The 24,724-nt window shown below is 46.7% G+C and overlaps 2 protein-coding genes across 4 annotated transcripts in view; both read left to right on the top strand.

Annotated features, from left to right (window-relative positions):
* RGS12 (regulator of G protein signaling 12) overlaps positions 1-5,377 on the top strand; it is a 108,478-nt gene extending 103,101 nt beyond the window's left edge. For all 3 annotated transcript variants that reach the window (XM_048509049.1, XM_048509051.1, XM_048509052.1), the window contains one exon: positions 2,702-5,377. In XM_048509049.1, coding sequence (XP_048365006.1) covers positions 2,702-3,063 — 362 coding nt within the window. In that variant the 3' untranslated portion in view covers positions 3,064-5,377. The remainder of the gene's footprint in view (positions 1-2,701) is intronic.
* A 15,988-nt stretch (positions 5,378-21,365) lies between these two features.
* Positions 21,366-24,724, top strand: part of HGFAC (HGF activator) — a 57,796-nt gene continuing 54,437 nt past the window's right edge. Inside the window, exons 1-2 of the mRNA XM_048509543.1 lie at positions 21,366-21,496; positions 22,334-22,400. Coding sequence (XP_048365500.1) covers positions 21,428-21,496; positions 22,334-22,400 — 136 coding nt within the window. The 5' untranslated portion in view covers positions 21,366-21,427. The remainder of the gene's footprint in view (positions 21,497-22,333; positions 22,401-24,724) is intronic.

Here is a 24,724-nt window from a genome sequence, read left to right as displayed (position 1 = left end):
ATAGGGCCATCGGGGGAAATGCAGGAACACCTAGGGGAGAATCCAAACAATGGCCTTTGGGGGTGGTTGCCCATACTATGGAAGACTCCCAGACTAAAGGTGTGCACAATTTTTTCTGGTATTTTTTGGGTTTTGGGTGATAAGGGTTTCTTCAGCCTTTTAAAAAATTGTATCAAACCCGAACCTGAAAAATTCCATGCCATCTTTGAGCCGATGCCAGCGTTCGGATCCACTGTGCCTGCCGACTCCGAGACTCTTGTGGAGTTTGGAGGTGGAGTTGGAAGCACAGAACCCAGCCCAGCATTCATTGTGCACTACTTGCTACCTCCAAGACCCGCGGGGAGACAGTGGAAGTCTGTGCCGACCTGGTGGGCCAGCAGGTAAGGGAGGGGGGAGGGGGGAGGGATGCCCTCCAGTCTTTTTTAAAATGGAGGCCAGAACAAGGCAGCCTGAAAGATTCCAAAACATCCAGCATTATTTGGGATACAATTTTTGGTTCTCTTTAAATCACTGCCATTTAGGCGGGGCTGCGAGAACAAAAATACCAATAAGGTGATTTTTTCAGTTTAGTTTTGCTAAATGCACCCCTCCCCCCATCCCAGACAAAGTGGGCAGCAATCACGGGGCTGGTAAGGTTTTAAACCCCAGATCCCCTTGGTTCTTGTCCAATTCTGAAATGTATGGCTGAGCCCCTAGCAGGGGAGTAGAGCAGGCAGCTGGAGAGGGGTCTGAGAACCCAAGTGAGTTTGTGACAATACTTAAATCCAGAGACTGAACCCACAAACAGAGATGACAGGTCTTTCCAAAAACCTGAAAAACACTCCAGGTTTGCAGAAAAATCTGAAATCTTAAAAAAAAATCGCATGGCTTTAAAAAAAAAAATCCCCCCCCAAAAATGAGTGGCTGTATTTTAAAGAAATCGATTCCCTCAGTGGTTGTTGGTAGGCAACCACAAAAGGCTTGGTTTCTGTCAGTAAAAGGCGGAGGGAGGGGAAGGTCTTTTCCAGGAATATTTTGGCATTTGAGAGAGGACTTATTGGGGTCAAGCCTGGTAGCAACTATCAAATAACTTGCTGCCACCCAACTTGCATGCGTAGCTGTCATGTAAATGTCCGTGTGGTGTAGTGCTTGGCCTTTCAGACGAGGGCCTCAAATTTCTATTCGGCTGTGGAAACTCACTGGATGACATTAGGCCAGTTCCATATTCTCAGCCTAATTTACCTCACAGTTGGAGGGGAAAGGCCATTGAAAGCATCTGGATGCCTCCTGGTGGGCTGATGGTCAGCCCCCCTTCTGACAAAAGGCCTAAGCCCAACTCACCCAAGCCCTGTACAAGGTGGGGAAGGTGGCAGCCAGCCAGCCAGCAAGCCAGCCTGAGGCGAGGCAGAGGAGGCAGCCCCACTTGCTGTCACCTGTACGATGCCTGGCTCAGCCCACTTCAGGCAAGGCAGATGATGGCACCTAGCCAACTGCTGTGCCAGGGTAGTCACTGGTGCTCATCCTGTCCTATGCAAGGGAATGAAGATGATGGCACCAAGGCCAAGCCCTGTGTGGTGCCCAGCTGTGCACAAGGCAAGGCCAGGCAGAGGGTAGAACCTCCACAAGGTGAGGCAGATTGTGGTGCCAGCTGTAGATGAGGAGAGACACATAGCATCTGGCCTGACTGAGCTCTGCATCAGGCATGGGAGACAGCAGCACCCTTCACAGATGAGTGAGGCAGATGGTACCCAGCCTGGTCAAGCCCAATGCAAGAGCCATAGTTTTTGTAGGTAAGAACATTTGAAGACTTCTGCTGGATCAGACCAGTGGTCCATCTAGTCCATCATCTAGTCTCACACACTGGCCAACTGGGTCGTCTGGAGGTCCAGCAACCCAGTACGGAAACCAGGTCCTTTGTTGTTAACTCCTGCCATTGGGATGTAGAAGCTCATTGCCTCTGAATCCAAAGGTTCCCTTTAGTCACTACACCTAGTAGCCACTGAAGGACTTCTCCTCCATGAATCTAATGGCCCTTTAAAGCTGTCTAGGCCTGTGGCCATCACCACAACCTCTGGCAGTGAATTTCACATTTGGATCACTTGCCATGAAAAGAAGTATTTCCTTTTGTCCATCCTGAGTCTACTGCCCATCAGCTTCATTTAATGTTGTTGAGTTTTAGTATTTTGGAAGAGGGGGAAATGTTGTCTTCGTCAACTCTCTCTGCATAATTTTATAAACGTCCATCATGTTCCACCTTAGTCATACAGGCTGATGGGAGAACTGCTGCCCATCTCCTTCTCTTGCAGAAAATAACAGTTGAGCAAAATGCCCTAGGAAAGTTTTCTAATCAACCCTTTGCAAATAATCAGCTACTCCAAGCTTTCTAGTTAACCCCAAACCATTCCCAACTTTCCAAGACACAATTTTCTTAGTGCAAAACTATCTTTCAATCTTTGCTGTTTGCCTCATCTCTAAATGTTTCTTTTGCAAGTCTAAGCAAATCGACTTTACCTATATTGGCTCCGGGAATAAGAAATTTTTGATTATTTCTTAAGTGTCTTTTTATCTAAGACAATCCAATTAAACTACACCAATTAAGATCATCTTAATCTGTGTTTCAAAAACTATGACATCAAAATAATCAAGGTGGTTTTGAAGACAGTAAAATTGAACTAACTCATGTTGTCTTCTCTTTTTGTGTGTGTTGTGTGTGTGGTTTTAGGTGTCACCCACAAACAGAAAACCAGTGCACTTGTAACCAGAGGCACTCTTCATGCACAAAGCTCAAAAGAAACGAATCAAGGATTGAACTCTGATAGAATTAGGAAGAAAACCTCCAGAGATGAACTCCCTGTAAATGGCATTATAGATGTGGATGGGATTGCACCGGAAGATGACCTGGAAAGATCTTGTGATGAATCAGAAGGGAGCCTCAGTTTTGAAGGTTATATGTCAGAGCTGAAATCCTGCCAGGGGAGGATGCGAACAGGTGTTTACAGGACATCAGAGCTCCCGTCCCTTATTGCTGTTAAGAGTGAGAAAAATAAGGATGATGAGAAGCGATACAAAGCAACGTTTGTTTAAGGTTGTTGATTGTGTGGCTCCAGTAGTCCCCTCCCCCACTGATGAATTACAAGCATGAATTTACTTAACACATCAGTTCCATCAAGGTGCTAACAGATCTTAATGTCTTTTGCTTAAATACACACATGGCAGAGTGCCTGGTTAGTGGGAGAGAAATTCTAAGCAGGAAAACAATTTTGTTAACAAAATATACTTGAATTTATTTGCTAATGTTAGCATTTGATACTTAGAAGTGTCCCAAGTGAAGGCAGGTACCTTTCTTTTCCCAAAAGAGAGACTGTCGGAATCTAGAAGTTTGGGGGACTTCACTGGCAGGGGGGATTGCAGCCTTGTCTGCTGTGAAAGCGCACTCATCACATTTAAACTACAGTGAATGAAAATGCTGAAATATTTCATCCTACCTGCCAAACCTGGCTGTTCTCCACAGAGCCACGCTGGCTGATTCTGCACAGGGCAGATATAAAGGGTGCAGGATGCCAGGCAAGCCATTTGGGGGGAGGGGCTCCCTGTTTTATTTCCCTGAGCCCAGGGCTTCTGAAAGTGGCTAAGCCAGCAATCCTTTTGCAAAGTCCCGGGTGGGAGCTGCTTCCAAGGGGCTGTCCAGGCAGGAGGGGCCTCGTTGCCCCATCTTCCACTGCGCTGCCCACAGCCAGGGAGAATCCGCCCGCCACAGCGATGCTTTTGTTATTGCCCTGCCCGTGCAGGGAGGCCCCTTTTTCTGTTCTTTTAAAAATTTGCGCGTTGCACCTGTGCTGCGATGCAAGCACACCCAATCGTATTGTGTAATGGTGGGCATGGCTGCGGGGGTTCCTTTGTGTATCCCCGGGAGCTACGCATCTGTTGCAGGAAATAGAAAGAGAGAGAAGTGTCTCCGTGCAAAGGCACAAAAGCAACCCAGGTTGTTTCCATGGGCTCCAATAGCTGCCTGCAGGGCATGCATGTGAACGGGAAAAGGGAAAACGGGTTCCTTTCTAATGACTACAACCTGTTATATATTTGTTGTGTGGAATCGATCACTGTGAGGCAAATGAAGAACCCCAAATAGCCCCAGTGATGTCACTGGTCAGTCCTGCCGCGAAGGCTGCCGATTTGGGGTTGGGAAATCCCAGGAGATTTGGGCGGGGAGTCTCAGGATGGGAGGGGTTAGAGAGGGGAGGGGCCTCAGTTGGGTAGAGCGCAATTTGAATGCTGCTCACCCTCCAAAGCAGACAGTTTCTCCAGGGGAAAGGACACCTGTAGCCAAGATTAGCTGTAATTCCTGAAGATCCACAGGCTCCACCGGGGGGGCTGAAAACCCCACATCCTGTATTTACATATTGTTAAAAAAAAGGTGGGAGTATTTTAACTTTATTGAGTTGAAGACCATTTACTTTTACTTCTGTGCTGGAGCCTCTCTTTTCCAGAACAAGAATTACATTTCTCTTTGACGTGATAGTCTTCAAGGAATGGTTTACCTGTAGTGTAGATTGTTCTCCAGTGCTGGGTTTGATTCAGCAGGCAGCCCAGACATGGATGATGTCAAAGAATTTTCTTTCAAACTTTCGTGACGACGTGCCTGGAATGAATAGGATGATGGGCCAAAAACAGTCCCTGTGGGGAAAAGGCTCTCTCTTTCTTTCTCTCTTTCTCTCTTTCTGTGCCACCAGAGCTTTGGCCATCTAAACAGTGTCTAATATTTAATTATGCTGTTGGAAGAAGGAAGACTTGCATTTTAAATGCTATCACCAGTTTTGCCCTCCAGCACTAGAGATAGGATTATGAGCCCATCATGTGGAGACTCCTGGTCCCAATCCTGTAAAGTATTCAGAAGCCAGATGCGTTGACCGAACTGACTGATAGTTGCAAGTTTCAGTCCCTAAGCAAAGACTGACTTACCCCACCCTGAATCTGGTGCCTCTTTCATGCAGAGCCTCATGCCTGGAATGGGCTCTTCCCTCTAAAACTAATCTCTTGGATTGGAAATATTTGCCCTCTGAAAAAGAACTTGGATTGTTACACAAATGAAGATTTGTCATTTGGGAAAATGTAATGTTACACTGCAACCTCACTTGAGAAAAAAATCAAAATACTAACATTTTTGGAAGGATCCATTGATTGTTACTACATTAATTGCAGTTGGGTTTTTCTTTCTTGTTTCTTCTGTTTTGTGGAAGGAACAAATTGTGTAAAGGGTGTTTCAGACTTCATCCACATGTTTGCAAAACAGGAATTGAATTTAGCATAATTAAAAGTAAAATCATCTTTCCACAGATGCATTATAAGATTTGAATACTCATGTAATCTGCTATAATAGTATTAAAACAGCAGCATTGTTTGAAAGTATTATTTTTACCATCAGGACTTAATGAAAGCAACCTGTTTATGATGAAACGGGAGCATTTTCCACACTGGTTGTTTACAACAAATCTTGCCAAACACTGTATTTCCCCCCCTTTAATTTCACCTTTTCCCGGCTCTAAATTGTTTCAGAAATGTTTTCCCTTCATTTTTCCTCTGTTATTTTCCTGAGCACTTTAACCATAATTATTTTTCAATCCGAGCCAGTTTCTCTTGAGTGTATGATTGTGCTAAAACAGTCTTTATTTCTCTGCCCCGTCAAATATCTGGCCCTTATTTATGTTTGCATGTAGTTGCCCAATCTCCTCTTCAGCCATTTTCTCTTTCCCCTCATCCTCCGTTTTCAAAAGGAATTTTAATTTTTTTGGTCCCTTAGACATAAGGCATTAGCGATGTAATGTCAGGGCACAAACACAAGCTGGGTCAATTGTACCAGCTTTGTCAATTTCATCATGAATCAGCACGTGTCTAAATACAATGTGTCTGAAGTTAGGATTGAATGAAATTTACAAGGGAAGTTGTTTTTGCAGGAGGGAATTTGCAAGAAACTGCGGCAGTGAAACATCCCTGTGGCTGGGGCAGCCCCTCCTCAATTTCCTGCTGCAAAAACAACTTCCCTTGGCACTCACTCCTAACTGCAGACACACTGGACCTTCACCTCAATGTGACATTGCTGGTTCAAGTTGAAATGGTCAAAACTGATACAATCGACCCAACTTGTGTCTGTGCCCTTACATGATACCACTAATGTGATACAGTATTTTTTTTAAATCCTTTTGAAAATGGAGGATTAGGTGGTGGAGAAAATATGTCTGAAGGGGAATGTTGTTCTTCTGAGTCAAGGATGACGTCCCACCACCATCAGGACTGAGACGTTTTCAGCAATAGCATGTGGAATAAATGCAAAATCCCCTGAACGAGGGGGGGGGGGGAATGTTTCAGACACCAGGTTTGACCTCAGCTGTGCATGTGGAAAAGGTCAGGACTAGCCTTTCCACCACCATCTACAAGCCATCTGCATATTGAGGCAGTGCCCGGGCTAGGTTTTGGGGGCCTCTGGCAAAATGCTCTCAAGCCCTTGCCCAACTGAACCCACAACGTACATCAGTGTTCTTCTGTGAGATGGAGCAGAACGTGGCTCTTTCGCAGCTCTCAGCTCCAGCAGCTGCTGTTTCTATTCGTGACCTTCTGTGCAGACCCATGTGGGTGTCGGGGTGGCCTGAGTACTGGGGGATGGGAATTCTGGTCTGTGTGGATCTGCTGTGTGAAACTATTCTCCTGTTGCTTCCTGACTGCTTATCTCTCCTCCGCTCAGCTAGTGAAGGCCAAATACTTTGGTCTGTAGTGCAGCTGTGGGATGATTTATTTATTTATCTTCAAATTTATATACCGCCCCTTCCTCGAAGGGCTCTGGGCGGGTGAACATCAGAATAAACAGCAATAAGTGGAGCAAAAATTATGAATCATAAATAAATAGCATGGCTCCATGAACCATTAAATCATTAAAACCATAAAGTACAGCGTTCCATATAAACTTTCCGGTGTCCAACAGTAAAAACTTCCAATAAAAACCGTCCCAATGAGGGGGAAAGACGGTGGATCACATTGATGGTAAAAGTCTCAGAATGTAAAAGGGAAAGGGGCTGACCTCCCCAAAAGCCCGGTAGAACAACTCGGTCTTACAGGCCCTGCGGAACTCATCAAGATACAGGGCCTGGACAGATGGAGGAAGAGTGTACTACCAGGCAGGGGCCAGGGCTGTAAAGGCCCTGGCCCAAGTGGAGGCCAGCTGCATCATTGAGGAGCCAGGGACCACCAGCAAATTGGCCTCTGCTGAATGTAGAGGCTGTGTAGGGACATATGGGGTAAGGCGGACCCAAAGATACGAAGGCCCCAGGCCGCATAAGGCCTTAAAGGTTAACACCCATACCTTGTGAATGATTTGAAATTCCACTAGAAGCCAATGCAGACAGCGCAGCACAGGCTGAATATGATCACGATAGGGACCTCCTGTAAGCAGACGAGCCGCTGCATGTTGGACCAGTTTTAATCTCCAGATCAGACGCAAGGGCAGGCCCACATAGAGCGAGTTACAATAGTTTAGCCTGGAGGTGACCGTTGCATGGATCACAGTGGCCAGGTCTGCCTGGGAGAGGAAGGGGGCCAGCCGCCGGGCCTGGCGAAGATGGAAAAACGCAACCCGGGTTATATGGGCCACCTGGGTCTCCATTGAAAGAGACAAATCCAGGTGGACCCCCAGGCTGCGAACGGAGGAGGCCGGTGCCAATGAGGTCCCCTCCTACACCGGCGGCTGAAAATCCCCACAACCCTCCATATCGCCCCAGCCCGGGCGATCTCCATCTTTGATGGATTCAGTTTTAACCTGCTCTTTTGCAACCAACCAGCAGCTGCCTCCAGACAATGCTGTAGAGCCGCAGGGGCGGCGACTGCTCCCCCCTCCATCAACAGAATGAGCTGAATGTCATCAGCATATTGATGACAGATCAGCCTAAAGCAAGGGGTCACATCTAGGTGTTAAATAACAGCTGGGACAATAGCGCCCTCTGAGGCACACCGCAATGAAGCGGACACCTCTGGGAGGCCTGATCCCCACACCACACTTGCGGATTCTGGTCCCGGAGGAACCAGACAATCCACTGAAGGACAGTGCCCCGCACCCCGGAAGCAGCCAGGCGATGGGCCAAAAGATCGTGATCGACCACATCAGATGCTGCGGTAAGGTCTAACAATACCAGCAGTGCCGATCCACCTCGATCAAGCTACATACGGAGCGTATCTGTGATGGTGATGAGAACAGAAGGACCAGAAGACGGCAAGGGAGCCTCCAGTTTGCTAATTGTAGTCAAAATAGCAGGAAGGTCCTGGCGGAGCGATGCAACTTTATCTGCAAAAAAGCTCATAAATGCCTCACAGCTAATAGCCAATTGATAATTTGTAGAGCCCTCAGATAGTGAGGTTAAAGACCGAATCACAGGAAACAATTGTGCCAGGCCAGAGCTAGCAGACGCCAGAGAGGAGGGAAATAAAACTCTCTTCGCCTCCTTCGTCGCCATCTCATAGGCCTTCATAAGCGTCCTATACGATGCTCGCACCGCTCCGTCACAAGATTTCTTCCAAACTCGCTCTAGATGCCTGAGCTCCTGCTTCATCTGGCGTAGCTCCTCGGTATACCATGGAGCCAGCCGAGAACGGGGACGCAGAGGACACCAGGGAGCAACTACCTTGATGGCATCGGAAAGACGGGAGTTCCAGTCTTCTACCTGCTCATCGAGTGTGCCGGCTGGTTCAGGATCCTGCAGAGCATTCAGGAAACCAATTGGATCCATCAGTCTCCGTGGGCGGAAATTTGGTCCGTCGCCTAGACAGGAATGGTGTGGTAGGTCCATCTGAACCTTCAGGGCATAATGGTCGGACCACAGCACTCTATCAATAGAGGATGCGACCATATCAACCCCTGAACCAAAGACCAAATCCAGAGTGTGACCAGCCTCATGAGTGGGGCCAGAGCTTACCAAGGAGAGGCCCAGTGCTGCCATGGATAACACCAGGTCCACAGCCACTGTACAAGAGGCGGTGTCGACATGGACGTTGAAGTCACCCAAGACAATAAGTCTAGGGAACTGCAACGTCTAGTCAGCCACCACCTCCAGCAGCTGTAGCAGGCCGTCCCCTGGTGCGCTAGGCGACCGGTACACCAAAAGGACAGCCAACCTCTCCAAAGCCGACACACTCCACACCGGTGATCTCCAGGACAGGGGCAGCCCTAAAGGGGATAGAATCACGGATGACATCACCACAACTGACACTGAGGGCAAGGAACGTCTGAGCTTCCCACCTGAAGTCTGGGGCTGGAACAGATGACAACTGGGTGGAAATAGGGAGGCTGGCCTCAACCAAACGCCTGGCAAAATAATTCAGTTTTACAGGTCCTACGGAACCCTTTCAAGTCCCGCAGGGCCCTGGTGGCAGATGGTAAAGCATTCCACCAAGTGGGGGCCAGAGCAGTAAATGCCCTGGCCCTAGTTGGGGCTAAACGTATCTCCAAGGGACCAGGGACCACCAGGAGGTTGGCCTCTGAAGAATGCAGGTTCTGGTTTGGGCAGTACAATGAAACTGTCTAAGTGTGAATTCCACAGAGAGAAGCTGGACTTTCTTGGTTACCAGATTTCGGGCGGGTGGAGGCATTGAGATGGACCAAAACAAGGTGAAAGATGTCTTACATTGGCAAGCCCCGTGCACAACACAAACAGTTGCAATAGTATTTGGGGTTTGCTGATTTCTACCCACAAGACATGCAAGTCCTTCTCAAGCAGCGGGATGCCACCTGCCCATCAATTTGATCTGAATTCAGAAAATTCTATCCTGCTGGAATATTTTGCTTTTCCAAAACTGTTCCCCAAAATGCACAGTATAGACATGAAACATTTTAAAGCAACTATAAAACAAATTCAAACAATCACTAAAATACCACAAGACGGGAAAAAGGTGTTTCAAAACTCTGGGCTAATTACAACCTGGAATCCACAGAAGTGGTAGAATTAGTCCAATTGAGCCTTCTTACTAAGATAGGATAGAACTGTTTTTTAAAAAATACCTGTAGCAGACCCATACAATCTGATCTGAAAGCGGGGTGCAGGTGGGGGTGGGTGAGAGGTATTCATTAGGCATTGTTAGAGGCTTTTCTGAAACTTTCTTTGAAAGTTAATCGACCCATCCCAATCCTTCAGGGGTCTTGTGCTATTGGTGGTCATACACCCCCAAATGGAGACACAGTCTGAGTTTTGAGACATTTCAAACGCTAAAAGATTTACTGTGGCAGCTGGTTTCAAGAAAAGTATGTATGCAGGAGTTCCAATATGGATGACCCGGACTAACTTGCTCTTATCAGATCTCAGAAAGTAAGTGGGGTTGGCTCTGGTTAGTATTTGGATGGGAGACCCCCAAGGAAATCCACCTCTGTTAGTTCCTTGCCTTGAAAACACTACTGCGTTGTCATAGGTTGGCTGTGACTTGATGGTACTTTACAAATGCACATCTAATACAGGATTACCCCGAATATAAATTATATAGGAAGGATAGGAAAGAGCCACCGTGGTCTAGTGGTTAAGAGCAGGTGCACTCTAATCTAGAGAACCAAGTTTGATTCCCTGCTCTGCCACTTGAACTATGGAAGCTTATCTATGAACTATATTAGCTTGTGCCCTCCCAACACACGTCAGCTGGGTGACCTTGGGCTAGTCACAGTTCTTCAGAGCTCTCTCAACCCCACCTACCTCAAGGAAGGAAAGGAGTTTGTATGCCTTTTTGAGTCTCCTTACAACTGCCCAACTCTCCTTCATTTATTTATGTTATTTATAGTCTGCTTTTCTCATTGAACCTCAGAGTGAATTGTACAGCTTAAAACAGTGGAATCGCCAAAATAAGACATCTGAAAAGTGGAGTAATGGGATCAGTATTACAAAAATCTGAAAACAAAGCACAAGTAATAGATATGTATTACCAGTACCATTGTGGAATCACAGAAGTAGATAACAGTGTAGTGAGAGCAAGATAGTACCTATAGCAAATACAATATAAACAGAATGTTGTGGGTTTTCTGGGTTCTGGGTTCCAGTAGCATTTTCTCCTGACATTTCACCTGCATCTGTGGCTGACATCTTCAGAGTTGAACATGTAGGTGAAATGTCAGGAGAAAATACTACTGGAACACAGCCATACAACCTGGAAAACCCACAACATCCTAGTGATTCCAGCCATGAAAGCTTCCAATAATACATGCAACATGACATAGACTACAGTCCCATTTTCTTTATAAAAGGACTTTCCCGAGCCATTCCATTCTTCTATTGCCCTATTCCTTTTATAAAAATGACTTCTTATGTGTCGTTGAAGGCTTCCACGGCTGGAATCAACTGGCGGGTGTGGGTCTTCTAGACTGTTTGGCCGTAGTCTGGTAGTTTTTGCTCCTTATGTTTCACCAGCATCTTGGATGAAACAGTAGGAACTAAAACTACCAGGTCAAGACCTGGAAAACACACCACCGCCAATTCTGTTTTACAGAGTATGTGGAATATCAGAAGTGTGGGTGGGAGCCTTCCTGGTGTCTTTGGGCAGCTCATTCCACAGAAGATGCATGTTGGTTCGCCCCGACAGGGTGCCTGCAGAAGGCCCCAAGCAAAGCTGCTGTGGGGAATAGGAAGGAAGGCAGTGATACGGCCACTCCAGCCCCTTGGTTCCAGCCCTGTGGCTGATGCTTGGGCAGTGCAGTGTGGGTGGCGAATGCATCTATTCAGCTCCCGATAGTAGCCAAAATAGGGTGTTTTGTGTCAACTGGAGTCTCACAATGGTCCACAACAGTGATTCCATAGAGTTGTTGATCTATCCCATCACACAGTAAGCCAGGTGTGGTTTTGTGAAGACTTTCCTGCCCACCCCCTCAATCCACTAATATGATCCATTTCTGGGGTGATTTGGGGGCTTATGCTGACCATCCATAATTCAAGGAACACTTTCCCCACTCCAGGCAACATCAGCACAGCCCCCCTGCCCCTCTCGCTATGGAGAAAACATTGTACAAGGACAGTCGCCAAGCTAGGATTGCCTTGTAGGGGCGGGAGGTCTGCCAGAACTACAATTGATCTCCAAACGACAGAGGTCAGTTCTGGAGAAAATGGCTGCTTTGGTGGATGGACTCTGTGGCATTATATGCTGTAAAGCTCCCTGCCCCCGCTCCACCCTCCAAAACCCCAGGTTGGTGCCAACCCCCAGCTGGCAACCCCACCCCAGACTGAATTTCTAGAGAGGGAACAACCATCGCTGAGCCGTCAGCAAATGCATCAGTCTCAGTGCAGAATAAATTATCATCCTTAGAAACAAGACCCAGTTATGTGAGCCCATAAGCCCAGAATACCCTCCTGGTGGGGCACAGGTGGTTTTTTGTTTATTTCAAATGTGGTTTGAAGGTAGTCTATGTTTGTTTCACATTTATTTTATTGAGCTGTTTTTATGCTGCTGTTGCCCACCTTGGGTGCTGAAATGCCTGCATGTAGGCACTGAAGAAACAGATAAACAAATAGAGGAATTCTGACCCTGCAATACAACAGAAGGGGGAGGCTAACAGGCAAGGAAACCACTGTCTGTTGGCAGGATTAAACCAGACATGGGCTGATCATGACAGGCAGGATATGGGGTTGCACGTGGCCACTAGCCACTGCCTGGTTTCCCTGCCACTTGAGAGTCAGGATGCCCTGACAGCCTTTGAATGGGGGATTCAAATAATTTAACAATTGGTTTTTTACAAGCACCAGTTTAACAACCAATTCTGCCAAAGTGGTGTGAACCTGCTGAATCCCACCACTGGGCGTATCCTAAAATTCCTTAGGGAGATTCCCCAAAAGCCCCCTGCTGACCTAATGCAGCCTTTACAAGGCTGTGTGGCTCCTCCCCAGAGACCCAGCAAAATGCCTTCAGAGTGTGGTTTCAGCGGGAATTATTCTCTGCTGGCTCCCTACCCATCACCTGTAGCAGAAATCAGTGGCGTAGCGCCAATGGAACTGGGTGGGGTGCAATGCCCTGGGCAGAGCAGTGGAGGGGCTGTGGCCAGGCAGCAGAGGGGGTATGGGGTGGCGCCCTGGGGGTTCCGGGTGGGGTGGGGGCAGACAGCGCCTCAGTGGGGGTGCAGGGCACGTGCATGCCCCGGGCACAGTTCCCCCTTGCTCCACCTCTGGCAGAAATCAAGAGCTGAGTGAATGCCGCTCTTCTTAGCTCTGTGTGTGTGTGTGGGTGTGTTGGGGGGCAACTTCACTGGTAGCCAAGTGAGATGAGAAGGGTTGGTTTTCCACTCAAGGGGGGGAGTAATACCAGTCCTCACTGCCTGCCAGGATACTTGACAAAGCTGCCCAGGTGTAACAAGTTTATCTTATGTTCTTTCCCACACAGGAAGACATGCAACTCAGCGTATGTTGAAGCAGAAACAGATATCCACTGTCAGGTGACTGTGAAAAATCACCCCTATTAGAAAAAAGCTGTTGAGGTAGCCCACCCTAAATCTTTGACATGGACCAGTCCAGGGGTCCCGCATGCCACATGAGAGTCCTTCAGACACGTGGTTGACTCCAAAATCTGAGCCTTCATGGCCTCAAGAACAAAGAATTGTGATACATTTGTGAAGTGTTCTGCTGATAAAATATTGAGAATTCACTCCATCCTGAATGCCAGTTACTGCAGAAGTCTGCCAAAGGTACTGCCTAAAAGACCACATGCTCTCTTTGTAGACCATTTTCACCCAGTTTCCAGAATGGATGTTGACAGCAACCCTGGATTTGCAAAGGCCACAACTTGTGTCCTAGAATTTTGCCCCAGCTGCTAAGATCATGTCAGGACCACATTAATGAGCCCTTAGAATCAACGGTGAATGTCTAAGTTGCAGCTGTATGGTTTGGGTTTAGGGGCCTGCAGCAAACTGTTTATTTTCCCAAGTGGACTCATGAGAAATGGGACCCCAGTTCAGCCCACCCCCCACATTTGGGATACCTGCCAAAGAGGGCCTGATGGATGAGCATCCTAAAGCTCAAAGCCTGGCACAGGGGCGCCCATGTGAGGCTGAGACCTGACGCTGGATTGGGAGAGGTGAAGTCACCTTTGTTCAAGGAGAGCAGAAGAAGGGAAACCTAGTTCAGACATGTGGAAGACCATCTCTGAGATGTGGGAGTGGGGGACGGGGAGGGAATGTATTTGCTCTGTCTGGAGGTAACTAGCATGGTATAACTTAGTTAGATATATATTCCCCTTTTATTTCTGTACACCTGTATCTCCTCCTATGATGGCTGTGTGCTCTCTGTATACGTGCTCTCATTTTCTTTTTAGTAATAAAGCTTCTTTCCTGTTAAAGGAAGCAGACTGCGCTTAGAAACTCACCCATGGCCACTCACACTGAAGGACGTGCACCCGAGGTGGGAGGGAGAAAAGAGAGCTGGAAGCTCTGCCATGGGTGCTTACTCAGAAGCAACCTTACCAGAATTCCCCAAGACTCACCTGTTATTGGGAGTTCAGTGGGGCATCCATATCACTCCCATTCTGCAGTTACTCCATGGCCTGTCTTGAAGGACAGTTGGCTTCCCATTCTCAACAGGGTTCAGCAGATCCTGGCTGACTCTGTTAACAGCCACACTAGATCCAACATTCAAGTCAAGTCAACTTTTATTGGCATATCAGCATAAAAGACAGACAAAAAAATGTAAATTATATATAACAAAAAAAAATTATATATAACATAATAGATCTTAAGAATTGGCTGCAGTATCATAGAAGTCTCACTCAGCACTGGTAGATGCATCTCAATAGTGAGACATTGACATTTGGCTGTTGTCTCAGTTATATTATCAACATCATTATTCAAGATTTTTAAATCTTGGTTTCAAGATTGGTTCGATAAACCTTTTTTTTTTTGCCAGCACCAATTGCAAAATATTTAGTCCAGTACCAATACCAACCTTTATCAGGCATACAGAAGATTTAGTCTAGGGCAGTACAAGAGAAAAGGAAGGGCAGTACAGTTCATGGGGCATATTCAAATTCTGTCATGATGGGAAATTTTCAACTGTCAGCCTTGCAACAAAGCTGATGGTAATACAGTACATCTCACACGCGTAAAGTCTCGGTGTCGATTGGGCTCTGTTAGAAGAAGAAGAAGAAGAAGAAGAAGAAGAAGAAGAAGAAGAAGAAGAAGAAGAAGAAGAAGAAGAAGAAGAAGAAGAAGAAGAAGAAGAGGCAGCAGCAGCAGCAGCGGCGTTTGGATTTATATCTCCCTTTCTCTCCTGCAGGAGACTCAAAGAGGCTTACAATCTCCTTGCCCTTCCCCCCTCACAACAAACACCCTGTGAGGTAGGTGGGGCTGACAGAGCTCAGAAGAACTGTGACTAGCCTAAGGTCACCCAGCTGGCGAGTGTTGGAGTGCGCAGGCTAATCTGAATTCCTCAGATAAGCCTCCACAGCTCAGGCAACAGAGCTGGGAATCAAACCCGGTTCCAGATTAAATACACGAGCTCTTAACCTCCTACGCCACTGCTGCTCCTAGTTGTGGATGTTAGTTGTGAATCCAGCGTTACTGCTAGAGAAGAAAGTTAATTTGGCTGCAAAAATGCTTTCTCCCAACTCAGTCTACACCAGAAGATGATCTCCTCCTGTCAGGAGGCCTGTATTTAGGGTTTTGCTAACGCTGCTGTTTCATTTCACTGGGGGGAGGTTGGTAGGGGTCAATTGTATTTCTAACTGCCTTTTCTAGCTGCTGTAGAATGTGTGGAGATCCCAGGTGGCGTCAAGGCCACTGTCTGCTCATCTTCTGTTATCTTCAAGCACTTGCTTTCTGGCGGTCTTTCCCAGGCTGGGGGTGGGGTGGGGGTGGGGGTTGGCAGTTCTTTTATTATTGCAGTTTTCACGGCCAATTCTCAGTCCTGATTCAATAAAGCTGCTGTTCTACAACAAGAGTCTTTGTGGATTTGTTGGGGTTCTGACACCTCCCTTAAAACAGCTGATCCGGTCACCTTGATCCATGCCAAGGTAACAGCGAAACTAGACTAAACTTAGTTTGCCTAGAATGCTGCAGCTTGCCCATTATTGAGAGCTAGATGAGGCATGTGTATCGCTGCCATTGTGCTGCCTATTATTTACTACACTCAATTTAGTGTTGAGTATCACATGTTAAGCCCTTAATGGCCCTGGTCTCTGTATCTTAAGGACCACTTCCTCTCCTCTGCTCAGTCAGGGTAACTTTGCTCATCTGAGCAGGACCTCTGGCAGGTGCCACAAACAACAGCCTCCTGCAACCGGCATTATTCTGTTGTGCTCTGCAATTTATGGAATGATTTTCCTGCAAAAGCAACTTCCTTTGTCAATTTCACTTGCTGCTAACCAAGGACATATTGTATCTTCCCCTTGAAATGACATAGATCGTTTGGGAGGAAATTGGTACAATCAACCTGCTTGTGTCTGTGACTTTACATTATATTGCTAATGCAATAGAGGTTTGGATTTTTTTTAGAAAATTCCTTTTGAAAATGGAGAATGAGGGGAAGAGAAAATGGCTGGGTGTTTGGTGAGACAGAGAAATAAAGACCATTTCAACATGACTGCAGACTCCTGGGGACCTGGCCTGGAAAAAGATTCTTAAAATATTGTGGTAAAAGTGCTTGAGAAGACAATAGAAAAAAAACTGAGAGGAAAATGTTTACAGAACCAAATGAAGGGGAAATGCAGAAGTAACAGAATAAAATGTAGCATTTGATGGCAAGATATGCTGTAAGCAACTTGTGCTGAAAAGGCCGAGGAAGAAAGACTCACACTCTCCTGGCTTTTCACAAGCTGTGCACAACTGAATTATTCAAAAGTGCTTTTGCACACATCAGAAGATGGTAACCACCTCCCCCTGCCCTACCTGCCATTTGGCACTGACAGGCTCAGTCCTGACATTGTGTTGACGTACTCTATGTAATCTGCCTGTAGTCCAGTGAGAAAGGCAGACTATAAGTAACAATTTGCCAAATGTGCTTAGCTGATGGCAGCTTTGGTGAATTCCGCATGCTAGAAATATAATGGGTTGACAAAGGGAAATATTGGAGAAGAGCTTTGCATCAGTCCCTTCCCTAAAGCGGGATTGGCCTGTTAAATTTCCCTCAAACTGGGTTTTTCAAAAAATGCCAGAATTGCACTTTTGGAAAAATCCTGGGTAGAACCCACTCCCGAGGGAACAGCACAGGCCCCCAACCGCTTGATTTTTCCTGCCCCGCCATCCATTCTCCCACCTCACGTCTTGTCAGTTCCATTTCTGCTGAGCTGCTGATTGGTGTGACAGCCCGCCATTTCAGAAATATGCCCCAAGAACATTTCCTCCCCATGGCAGCAACTGTGAGCACCATTTCACCCAAATACGTGCAGCAGTAGATTCACGGCAAACGAGGCCATTGCAAGCAATAGCCCCATTTCCTTTTAAAATTATCTTCACCGATAATGCTCAGAGCACATAGCTAGGCAAATGCACACCTTTGGATGTGGGTGAGACATCTTCCTTTGCTCCCTTTTTGGACAGATTTTATTATTTTGTATATTACAACCGGGGGGGGGGCATGCTTCATGTTTACATGTGCTTTGGTTTCAAAGCCCTAAACATTTCCCCATTTTGTAGAAATGGGAACAGGAAGTCCTGGGTTGCTGTAGATTCTCCACCAATTGGAAGCATTCCTTTAGCAGAGGGTGGGAATGGGTGGAAGGGGGAACTGTGGTGATGGAACAGCCAATCAGAACGCAGGAAAATAGGTTGTTTGTGCTTGCATTTTTGCACTGTAAAAAAATAGTGGGTTTGTGTTAAGCCCCTCCCCCCCGACCTCAACTCAATTCCTTCAAGGAAAATGGGCACCCAGGCAAAGGACAAACATGGAATAAAATAAACTCCGATTCAAAAATAATGGATGCAACCCATTATTAACATTCTGTGCGGAATCCACCTTTCTGAGCAATTATGAACTTCCTTCCCATAGAAAACAACCTCTCAGCATCGGCACGATGGATCTTCAGAAGATCTTGGAGGCTGGAGGTGCCGCCTCCTCAGCCCCACAGCAAGAGGGATCCTCTTATGCGCAGCGTCTTTATAGCTATAAATCTCTTGGAAACATGTAGTGGGGGCGTCTGATATGCTAATAAAGAAAGTGGGCAGAACAGCAGAGAACCAAGTATATCTAAAAATGTATTCCTACAGAAGTGCAAACAAGTTTATTCTCAACTCATTTAAACTGGCTGACAGAATTTCAAGAGTGGGTGCACTGACAGAGGGTTTTTTTGGCTCCTAGTTTCAGCTAAGGCAGCAAGTAGATCATGTTCTCAAAAATCTCAAGGGACATTTCCCAATCCACGATGACACAACTCTCTTCTTGCTTCAGTGCCTTTGTTGACATCTGAGCCCTAACCAAAGCCCACCATGCCCACAAGTGTAGATCCCACAGGGCCCAGTGGCTGCACCAACCACTGCCCTTCTGGTGTCTGGAATGTGCTGGTAGTTCCCTTTAGAAAAGAGGCTGGAGGCAGGGCTTGTGCAGAGCCACCTGCCACCAAGCCCCACCCCTGGCCTCCGTGCAGGCCCGAAGGGCCTGGGTAGGCCAAAAGTGGTCTGCACGGAGGCTGGGGGCGGGGCTCAGCAGTGGCGGGAGACCCAGGCAGGCACTGTGGCCACCTGCTGCCAAGCCCCGTCCCCTTCCTGCCTCCCTCCAGGCTGGGGATGGGGCTCAGTACCATGTGACTGGGGTGCGTGCCTTTTGGTCATGTGGGAGAGGAGTGCCCAGCTCTCCCCCATGTGACCCAAAGACTTGCGCCTGGGATCATGGGTGACCCCATGTCCCTATAGCCGGGGTGGCGAACCTATGGCACTCGATGTTCATGGACTACAGTTCCCATCAGCCCCTGCCAGCATGGCCAATTCGCCATGCTGACAGGGGCTGATAGGAATTGTAGTCCATGAACATCTGGAGTGCCATAGGTTTGCCACCACTGCCCTATAGGCTGTACACCTTTACTGGCACTATAGCACTCATGTACCTCTTCATGGCCTTCTGTGTAGGCACACACTGGGACTGCGCTTGTGCAGGCCAGCCACGGTCATTGAATAGCAAGCTCCTGTGCAAGCTCCTGTGCAGGTAAACAGTTTAGAAGCTTCTAGAGAGCTCCTCCCACTCCCAACCAGATCCTCCAGGCAGCTTTTCTCACCCAAAAGGTCACATGATAGGGTGGGAGGAGGAGCACTTCCCTCAGTTCTTCAATGACCACCATGGAAAGAACAATCAAGCTGCCCAGCTCTGCTCTTTTTCAGTTTCTTCAGCATTCCTTTATATCAATATTTCTGTGAAAGGAGAGCCACTTTTCAATAAATGCTCAATTTATGGGGACAAAATGGCCAAAAATGATGGGCATAAAGACTGCCTCCTGTGCCTTGGGGAAGGCCATATTCTCCCCTCTGTGTCATTTTTGTGCCCCCCTTACTTGCAAAGCCTTGAGTGTCAGGGTCTCATGTCTAAAGGCCTCTTTGTGGAAGAAATATTTGGCTCCTGAAAAGCTTCATGGGGAGACCTTGGCGAAATCCCCCTCTGTCGCCTCGCTTGTGGCTCCTTTGTCTTAGCCATATGGATCTTCCGCCCCTGTCTGGGCTTCCTCCAAGCTGCTGGCCAAGAAGGCCTCATAATGCTCCAAACCAGTGGAGTGTGGCACTAAAGGAGATAAAAAGCCAGAGGTGAAGCCCTCTCAATGTCATCGATTTTCCTCTCGTTCTCCGTGGATGTAGGAGACTCGTGGACGCAGCCCCAGCCACTATCAGTTGTTGCCAAAAGTGTTGTTGGTGCTGATGAATGCCATGCCGAGAGCGGCTTATCAGAGGTGATGGGCTTCCTTGAAGTCGAGCCCTGATCACCTGATGATGCATCACCTCCTTCGGTTTCTCTGAGGCATCAACATTGATCTTCTCTTTCACTGCCGGCATCAAATTCAGGGCTCGTTGCCAGTCCTTTAAAGTCGGGACATGACACACTTTCCTGACATAAAGAACGCTTCTCACCAGTGCGGTCAGAGTTGAGACATGAGTCAAAGCCAAAACTATTGACTTTGACGGCTGATTTTTCAGTGCTTTATACAGACTTTCCCTCGATGTTGAGGGCCCTGCCACTACCCATGGGGTCTATGTACCAGCAGGTCATAGATGACTCTTTGAGCAATGAAGTTGTGGAAGTTCCGGTCAAGCTGGCTTGCTTGCCAAGCCAGCCTGGGCTCTTGTTTCAAGGCTATGATTACCCACGGTCCTTGCCTGAACATTCCTCCTCCATGTCCTGCTGGCCTCCATATGGCTGTTGACTTTATTTGCTACAATATCTGCCATGGTGGCCTTTCAGTGGTCATCCCAGTTGGTCTGTATCATCTGCTTCTTCTCGTTGGGGCAAGGTCCCTCAAGGTTACAGATAAGACACCTGCAGGTTACAGATAAGACACCCAACCCTCAAGGTTATAGATAAGACGCCTGCAGGAGATAAACATGGCATAGCAGCAGACAGAGCTTGGCAAAGCATAGCATCCCAGTAATGACCCTGGCGAAATCCCCATGACACACATCCTGACAATTACCTTTTGAACATAAGAAGCTGCCTGGAGGCTCTGGCTGGGAGTGGGAGGAGCTCTCTAGAAGCTTCTGTCTAAACTGTTTATCTTCACAGGAGCTTGCTATTCAATGACCGTGGCTGGCCTGCACAAGCGCAGTTCCAATGTGTGTCTGCACAGAAGACCACTTGAGGAACAACAGTTACAGATAAGTTCAATATTGTTTTTTCCCCACTGGCTTACCAGTTGTGGAAGATTATGCCAGGAGACAGCTGTCTGATTGGTTGAATCAGTGCTAATCTGGCTCTGTCTGGTACAGATGCAAGGAAAGTTCCTCAGATTAATCATGTTTTTTTGGTCTGACATTGCTTTAACCCTTTTGCCAAAAGCAGCAGCAGCAGCAGCAGCAGCAGCAAAGGTCAGACTCTTTACAGGCAGGGCAGGAACCCGACTCAAAAAAACTTGGAAGTACCTCCTCACACACCAGCTGGTTCTTTTTACTTTTAACAGCCCAGAAGACAGGGTGGTAACTTATTCTGGAGTCAGAGAAGGGAGGAAAGCTAGAAAGTCTGAGAAAATGCCTCCACCTAAAATGGATCAGTCCCATATTCTGGACAGTCACGCTCTCGGGATAAATGTTAACAACTCCAGATTTCACCCCAAAGATCTCTGAAGTCAGCATTTCCCTTAGTACATGAACACATTAATGATTAACACTGATGAAAGCACTGATTGTTTGAAGTTAAACATACTCTAAAACCAAGTGAGTTACCAGAAACTCGAATGTTGATTTGAGTACCCGCCTCAGATCTTCAGGCACTGAAACACCCATCACAGTAGAAAAACTCGTCCCTTTTTTCTCTGTGCCAAATAAGAGGAAAAGATGCAATTCTGTATTTGTTCCATGATCCTTGCTCTGGATTTGGCTTTCAGTGCTGCTGCTAATCGGGTGGTAAGTCTGACTCTTCACTTTTAACAACACAGTCCTCCATATGTTTATTGAGGCCAAAGTCTTCTTGAGTTTCAGCAGAAATATTTTCTGTGATTAGCACTGAACTTTGAAAGTGTTTTGAAAGATGTATGGAATTCTACTGTATCATGGCATCCTTTTGAAGTTCTTTACAGAATTGAGGATTGAGGACGTGGCTTTGCTGTGGAAAGCTCCTATTCTGGGGGGAGGTGAGGGGTGATCCTAGAAGGGGGCCCTGCAGTATTCAGAAGCCCCTTTCATGTCTTGTAACAGAGTTTGAATCAGTTCCAGCTGGTTACTGATGGTTCTGGGTAAGCAGGCTGGGCAAGCAGCTGTTCTTAATAAATTTACACTTGGTTTACCCAAGACAACCGTCATTACGCATCCAACAAACCACTATTTTGCCCATGGGAATTATTCTGCGGCATTCCTCAGCAACTGCCTGAAAACACTGGGCAAGGTCTGCGAGGGTTGTGGGGCCTGGGGTCATCAATTGGGTCCATCTTCTCCAGGTGGGTAGCTGTCATCCCTAGGAATGGGTCTTAACCCAATAATTGATGGCACTGGGAAAAACCCAGAAAACATCAGATCTATGGTGATGGGCCAGCTAATAGACCTGTTTTCGGGATGAGATTGCACTTTGCAGCTTCCCAGTGTGGTGTTTGTGCTTCTCGTGGCGGCAATAGCCCAAACTCCTTTTGAGCCATAGAAGATTTGCTAGCTGTGCCCTCAGTCTTTGCTGGACTGTTTTGAACAGGAATTTGGCCTTGGTAGACTGAGCCATGAAGTATATTTATTCTTCTCTGTTTTTATTTGTAGGAGGTAAAGAGGACCCAGAGCTTACCTGGAACAGTAGAGAGTGAGCATCAGGTTCATCATCCCAGAGGTACTAAAGATACTTTAATTCCTTGCTTGCTTTTACTGCCAGGTGGTTTCCAACATGGCCAAAATTCAGCCATTGATGTCATAATCTGTTTGAACTGACCGTGCCGGCCACTTGCATCAAGAGCTGGACTGTGGCCATCACATGCTAGGATTTATTCATTTATTTTATTGAACTTATGTCCCACCCTTTCACCTCTGAAGACTGGCGCAGGGCTACTTACAAATACAAAAGTACCATATAAAAACAAAACTTCTATATATACCAATAAAATTCCTGTAATGTGAATAGCCCCTGGCACTTTTGTTATAACATCTTACAACTTAATGGTTGAGCGGCCCAAGAGTAGTAGTAGTAGTAGGGAATTGAAACAACATCATGCCCAACCCACCCCACCAATGTCATATAAACTAATTTATTTATTTATTTATTTATATATTCGGTTTATAAACCGCCCTCCCCCTAAGGGCTCAGGGCGGTGAACAACATAAGTAGAGCACAATATAATAAATCAAGTTAAAATTCAATAAGTTACATAGTACAGGCTCTAAAAAATAAAATATAAACCTTTCCCATTAAAAGGCAGCATTAAAATTAACATTAGTACGTGATGGCATCCACTATTAACTCCTCAACCCCAAGGGGTGGTAGGATTCAATGATGTTATCAGAGGGAGAACGAAGAGGAGGGAGAGGAGGAAGATAAATGTAACAAAAAGGTGAGGAAAAGTCAGGGAGGGCCAGGAGGCCAGCAGGGAGGCAACTGTTGCTGCCTTCGCCATCGGCCTTGTGGAACATCCCTGCCTCACAAGACCTGCAAAACCGAACTATGCCCCTCAGAGTCTCATCTGACAGAGAGTTCCACCAGACTGGGGCCAGAGCCAGAGAAGTTCTGGCTATGATTAAGGAGTGCCTGGCACTTCTAGGGCCAGGGGTCACCAGCAGATTCCTTCCAGTAGAGTGTAACACCCTTTGGGGGTTATACTGAGAGAGACTGTCCTGCTGGTAAAATGGTCACTGACTATTTAGGGCTTTGAAGGTTAACACCTGTTTGGTCTTGAACCTTGAAGCAATAAACGGACTCTGTATCGTTGATCAGCAGCGTTTATTGATAGGCATCGAAGCACCCAGCTTGTCAAAGGCAGTTCTGGTGAACCTGGCTTTGCTATCCCCTTTTTTCTGAGGTTAGTCCCCCTCCCATTTCCCCAAGAAATGTGAGAAAGAGTTAGTTTGGAGCTGAGGCGCCTCAAGGTCAGTGACAGATGGAGATAGCGAGCCACCTGGTATCATGGCCCCATGAGATAATGGAAACAATCCTGGTTCTCATGAGACCAAAGTGTCAGGGAAAGCCTAATTATCTATGCAGTGTGTGAAGCCATAAAATAAAAATCAAGGAAAGAATGCCCCAGAATGGCCGTGGTAACATATATTTAAATAGTTTATTTAAGCGTATTCAATAAAAAATAAAATGTTGCACATAATAGAATACAAAAGAATATCATTCACTCATATGTGTTGAATAATTACTTTGTGTTCTAAATATACGTAAATTTAAGAACTTTACATACCAAATCTAAAAGAGAGAAAGAAAAGTAAAGAGAAAATGGAAAGAATAGAAAAAGAAAAGGAGAAGAAAATTATGAGAGAAATAAGGGTTGAAGACAATATGTAGATTACATTTTAGGAGAGAAAGGGAATAAGAGAGAAATGAGGAACAGATCCAAGAAAAAAGGCATAAGGAAACATGCATAGACCTATTCATAGTCACTTACATTAATAGTAACAGTTATATTAAATACATAGCGTGTCACAATAGAATTTACACAACACAAATTAACACATATAACATGTAAATAACGTATAAATCTTGTAGCAATTATATTGAGCTAGGAATCATCTTGATGGAATCCCCCTGACAACCCCAAAACCTTGAACTTAATTCAGTGCTCAACTGGTAACCAGTGCAGCTGTGGTGAAGTGCAGGTTCTACAAGTGACCTTAAAGATGTTCCCGTAAGAACCCTGGCTGCTGCATTCAGGAGCAACTTCAGGGGGCTGCCCTGCATAGACAGAGTTATAGTAGACTCTTGGAGGGGACCATTGCATGGGTCGTTATGGCTAGGTTGGCATGAGACAGACAGGGTACCAGCTGCTTAGTCTGGCAGAGATTCCGGAGTATGTATCAGAGGCATAGCTCCAAGGGGGCGGGGGCGGGGGGGGGTGCACGATGCACTGGGCACATGCCCCTGTGGGGGCATGGTGGGGGCATTCTGGGGGTGTGGCGGGGGCATTCCGGGGTGGGACAGGGGTGGAGGATCCCCCTTCCTAT

Source organism: Sphaerodactylus townsendi, linkage group LG10 (assembly GCF_021028975.2).
Source record: "Sphaerodactylus townsendi isolate TG3544 linkage group LG10, MPM_Stown_v2.3, whole genome shotgun sequence".
NCBI lineage: Eukaryota > Metazoa > Chordata > Lepidosauria > Squamata > Sphaerodactylidae > Sphaerodactylus > Sphaerodactylus townsendi.
Note: the sequence above shows the minus strand (reverse complement) of the source record. Positions and strands in the feature narration are given on the sequence as shown.